The 5714-nt window shown below is 39.4% G+C and overlaps 1 protein-coding gene across 1 annotated transcript in view; it reads left to right on the forward strand.

Annotated features, from left to right (window-relative positions):
• The first annotated feature begins 3056 nt into the window (after positions 1 to 3056).
• The window catches only part of LOC113407298 (probable ATP-dependent DNA helicase HFM1), a 91274-nt gene continuing 88616 nt past the window's right edge, over positions 3057 to 5714 (forward strand). Inside the window, exons 1-2 of the mRNA XM_026655634.1 lie at positions 3057 to 3096; positions 4080 to 4139. Of these exons, the coding sequence (XP_026511419.1) occupies positions 3057 to 3096; positions 4080 to 4139 (100 nt within the window). The remainder of the gene's footprint in view (positions 3097 to 4079; positions 4140 to 5714) is intronic.

The following is a 5714-nucleotide window of genomic DNA, read 5'->3' on the forward strand; positions in this document are numbered from 1 at the left end:
CAACCACATCAGCCACACCATCAGCGGCTCATTCACCTGCATTCTACTAACGTGATATATGCCAGCAATGCCCCTCTGGCATGTACATTGGCCAAACCTGACAGTCTCTACGTAAAAGAATAAATGGACACAAATCGGACATCAGGAATAGTAACATACAAAAGCCAATAGGAGAACACTTCAATCTTCCTGGACATTCTATTTCAGATTTAAAAGTAGCGATAGTTGAACAAAAAAACTTCAGAAACAGACTTCAAAGAGAAACTGCAGAACTAAAATTCATTTGGAAATTTAACACCATTAATTTGGGCTTGAATAGGGACTGGGAGGGGCTGGCTCACTACAGAAGCAGCTTTTCCTCTTCTGGAGTTGACACCTCAACTACATCCACCCTGATATTATTGGCCCTGTCAACACTGGTTCTCCACTTGTGAGGTAACTCCCTTCTCCTCATGTGTCAGTATAATAATTCCTCCATCTGTAATTCTCACTCCATGCATCTGAAGAAGTGGGCTTTTTACCCACAAAAGCTTATGCCCAAATAAATCTGTTAGTCTTTAAGGTCCTTGTTATTTTGAATGAGTGTTCAGGGTCTTCACCGGGAGAAAATTTTCTCCTGGGATTCTGGTGCTATACTATCACAAAATAAACTTGTGCAACTCTCAGCTGCTGTGACATAGGTTTTGTTTTGTTTTTGTTTTTTGAATTGTGGTGTTAAGGCCCGTTTCTTCATATGCTTCTGTACATGAGTAATTCTATTAAACTCAGTGGCACTACTCATTGAATAAAGTTATGTACATTTTCAAATGTTTGTGGTTAACAAGCTTAACTGGCCATTGTATTTTTCACTTACAAACATATGACATTGAAATTAATATAGGATGGCGACAATACAGTAACTCCTCACTTAACGTTGTAGTTATGTTCCTGAAAAATGCAACTTTAAGTGAAACGATGTTAAACTAATCCAATTTTCCCATAAGATTTAATGTAAATGCGGGGGGTTAGGTTCCAAGGAAATGTTTGGGGGGCAGACAAAAGGCATTATATACTGTACTGTGATGGGGAGGTGCCCCTGGCTTACCCCTGGGGCTCAGGGCTGGGGTTGCAAGTTATGGGAGGGAGTTAGGGTGCGGGAGGGCGCTCAGGGTGGGTGTGCGGGAAGAGGCTCAGGGCTGGGGCAGGCAGGAGGTGCAGAGCACTTACCTGGGGCAGCTCCTGTTTGGTGCAGGGGGTGTGCAGGTGGCTCTGTGCAGCGCGGCACCGCCCCCATGGCTGCAATTCTGGGAGCCGCGATCCTGGGAGCTGCTCCCCTGCCCCTCCCCCCGCAGCCAGCGGCGGGAGAGAAGCTGCGCTTTCCCCTTCAAAGCGCCGCTTGTCTCCGGCCGGCTTTGAAGGGGAAAGCGCCGCTTCTTTCTGGCTGCGTGGCTGCCCCTGCTCCTCCTGAGTCCTCAGGCCCGTGCTTGCAGGGCCGCATTCTGAAAGGGGCTTTAGAGCTGCAGGCCAGGGCCCCGGGGCCCCCTTAGCCTAGGGCCCTGCAGCCCCTAAAGCCCCTGCGTTCCGGGTGGCCCTGCCTGCCGGGGGGGGGGCAGCTTCCTCGCTCCCTCCCTCCCAGAAAGTCCTAAGCGCCGCTAAACAACTGTTTGGCGGTGGGGGAACCACTGGGAGGGAGGAAGGGAGCGGGAGGAGGCGGAGAAGAGGAACTTGTGCAATGCTCCCTTATAAAGTCAGCCAAACGACATAAGGGAGCTTTGCACAACTTTAAACCAGTATGTTCCCTAATGGAGCAGCAACGTAACTTCGAAACAACATTAAGCGGGAGGACGTTAAGTGAGGAGTTACTGTACTGGGCCAAATTCTGCAATTCTCACTCATTAATTATACATATACCCCAAACTCTCAGTGACTTCATTGGGAACTTTTAGTGTGCAAGGAATGCAAGACAGGGTCCATATTCTTTAAACTTACTAACAATTTAAGGATTACTCCAGTGTACCAAAACTCTTAGTTTACTTCTGGCTGTTATGCAAGCATTGGAATAGAAGAAACAACCAACAAAGAAGTCCTTTAAAAGCAATACTGGCAAAGATCATAGGCTGAATTGGCCCCTGTGCAGGAAAAACCCATTTGGGGGATATGAAACTCCACAAGATCCCAATCCTGGCGTTTCCTCCAAATTGTTTTGCAAGAGGGAACGAGTTGACAGAAATGGATCTGTACTTCTGAATCATTGGGGTGATCAGAATCTGTACATACTTGGGATATCTAGTAAAAGCCAAGACTGTCTGTGTAGAAGCCCTGTGCATTCACACTTGTTCCCACCTGTGACTCACTCCAATCATATTACTAAATTACAGTTTGCATATCTCCTGCAGTAGCCTGGCATCTTTCATATGTGTGTTCAGTTTTTTGCAGTGAGAAGGTAATGTCTGATTCCTCTAGATCTGGAAGATTCTTATGTATGGGGCTTGAAAGGTCTTTGTGACCAGGAGAAATCTGTCTTCCACCCACCATGTAGTTTTGAGTTTTCTACTCCATTTTGTTCCCCTCTGTTTTATGTAGCAGAGCATAGCAAGTAGCCCAATTTTTGTAAGTTTTTGATTGACAGCATGATGATGAGATACATCTCATTGAAAGACAGTATATATAATAGAGTACTTAAAAGAAAATAGCACTGTCCATACAGACAATATATGTGAACTTGATCCTATTTTATGCAGAGATTTAATGCACTGACTGAATATTATATAGGGAATAATGTGTTGGCTTTTATAGATGAGACAGAGAGGCAGAAGTTTGTACCACATTTTAAGAGGGCTGTTGAACCAAATGGTAAATCATCAGTATCTGTCCATTTTGACATGACCTCTAACAAGCAAGAAGTCCTTAGGTTAAGTTTAGGAAAGGGAGATAAGTCATTTGCAACATGAAAGTCTGGAAGTGGTTTTCTCTTTTCCCTATTCTGACCACAATAAAGATAAAAAATGAAATCAGGGCTTGTCAACAACCTGGTAGAAATATTTCAAAAAATAAAATATTAATTAACTTTCAAGAAGATGGTGATGATGAAAGTACCAGCTCAACATTCAAAAAAAGGTATGTGTTTCTAGTCAATTATCATAATTCATCAACTATCAGAATCATATTATTATTTTAGATACATTTGTCAAAGACTGAGTTTTTGATCCTTGAAATGAAAGTACTTAATAGAGCTCCAGGCACTATCGCTATTATTCTTTTGCATGTAATTAAAAACAGATATTTCCTCCTGGCAATATTTTAGTACCTTAATTAAAATTGCCCTGAGCTCAACCCTTCTACAAGAAAGTTAAGCATGGAGTTGATTTGGTTGTTTTAAGGAAATTACTGACTAATACAAACATCCCTAGATGAATGTAGCACTAACTTGTTTATTGCTGTATGAAATTGAAAGCGAATTGAAAGACTAGAAAAACAGCCCTCCATGCAGCTTCATTGGTGCCTAAGAGGAGAGGTCATACATATAAACAATTCTTCTTTCATGTCCAGCTATTCCCAGTCCTCAGGTCTTTAAATTTCACTCTTTCATCTGTGCAGTAAGTGGCAATCTAGCATTAGGATCCAGTATTTGTTTTGCATGGCAGGATAGATGGGATTGGTAGCCTGTCCATTGTGATTGAGTTCTTAAAAATCTGTCTAGAAAAGAGGACTACTTTCTAGGTAGACAAATTTCAGTTGAATCAAGCAAACTTAGGCATGCTCATGAGAAGAAAAGATTTTGTTTCCTAGTATTTGTATCTGTACAAACAAAACAATACATTGTATTATCAAAAAAGTATATTCAAAAATATTAGGAAAACTGTAATAAAATATATGAAATCTCCAATTGAGACTTTTGAAGCTTATTTAAAACAACTGATTGTACATATGCAAATATAGTTTACAAAGACAGTTCCACTGTGATGAAGGAAGTTGACATTTATTGTAATACAATTAAAAAATATACAAGATGAAAAAAGAGTTATGGAAAAATAATCATAGTATGTAGATACCTCAATATTCAGATTTTAGTGTAAATGATGTTTTTTCCGCTTCTGAAGATGGAAAAGAAGTTAAAGTACAGTCATTTCCTGATGCTTCAAAGACTTTTGGCATGGAAGGTAATTATAATTATTCTTTGTAATATTTCGGAAAAAAATATTTACTACACTCTTGATGTGATATCTGTATTAATAATGTATATTCATGCTCTCAGATGAAGAGGAATTCAGGATATGTACAATAAATGTTAAAAATATTTGGGTAAGATGATGTAATGAGCAGATGGTGAAGGTTAGGTGTAGACCATCAAATCAGGAAGAAGGGATTAACTAGATACTCCTAAACCACAAAAGACACAAGGGCTTATAATAATGAGGGACTCTTATTTGTACAGTGACAATAGCATACTAGGTGCTTGACAGACAAATATATGAAGACAAGGGAGTGGGACTTTAAAAAGCTCCTTAGTGTAGTCCGTGAAACTTTTGCTCTTAAGTCACTTAAGCACTTTTGAAAATCACCTGATGTCTTTGACCCAAAGAGTTTGCAATCTAAAAGCCTGGTTCTTTGAGGTGGTAAATGGTTTCATCTTCCATTGAAATCAACAGGAATTGAATGGTTTCAGAGTAGCAGCCGTGTTAGTCTGTATCCGCAAAAAGAACAGGAGAACTTGTGGCACCTTACAGACTAACAAATTTATTTGAGCATAAGCTTTTGTGGGCTATAGCCCACATCTATGCATCTGAAGAAGTGGGCTGTAGCCCACGAAAGCTTATGTTCAAATAAATTTGTTAGTCTCTAAGGTGCCACAAGTACTCCTAATCTTTTTTTGAGGAATTGAATGGTGGCTGCTGAATAACTTGTGGACATGACTCAGTACCTCAGTGGATCAGGTTTTACAAAGAAAAAGAACAGTGAAAAGGGAGCAGGAGAAAGTAGTGTGACAAAGCATCTTGATAAAATAATAAAATGTTAGCCTTGTAGATTTTATGATTTGTATTGACTTTAAAATCAATAAACTAATATCTTTTTTAAATACTTTCAGTTTTAGATTGAGTTTTTCAGGGAAAGGACTGTCTTTCTCTGTGTGTGGACAGTGCCTGGCACACTGGTTGTTACTGGAATACAAATCATAGTTAAAAATTATATTGATAGTAGGGCTGTCAAGTGATTAAAAAAATTAATTGCGATTAATTGCGTAATTAAACAGTAATGGAATACCATTTATTTAAATATTTTTTGAAGTTTTCTACATTTTCAAATATATTGATTTCAATTACAACACAGAATACAACGTGTACAATGCTCACTTTATATGTATTTTTATTACAAATATTTACACTGTAAAAAACAAAAGAAATAGTATTTTTCAATTCACCTAATACAAATACTGTAGTGCCGTCTCTTTATCATGAAAGTTGAACTTACAAATGTAGAATTATGTACAAAAAATAACTGCATTCAAAAATAAAACAATGTAAAACTTTAGAGCCTACAGGTCCACCTGAAAGTGAGAACAGGCATTCGCATGGCACTGTTGTAACCGGCGTCTCAAGATATTTATGTGCCAGATGCGCTAAAGATTCATATGTCGCTTCATGCTTCATCCACCATTCCAGAGGACATGCGTCCATGCTGATGACAGGTTGTCATAACTATAAAGGGAAGGGTAACAGCTCTCTGTGTACAGAGAC

The sequence above is a fragment of the Terrapene carolina genome, unplaced genomic scaffold, assembly GCF_002925995.2.
Source record: "Terrapene carolina triunguis isolate 2854851 unplaced genomic scaffold, T_m_triunguis-2.0 Scaffold210, whole genome shotgun sequence".
Taxonomy (NCBI): domain Eukaryota; kingdom Metazoa; phylum Chordata; order Testudines; family Emydidae; genus Terrapene; species Terrapene triunguis.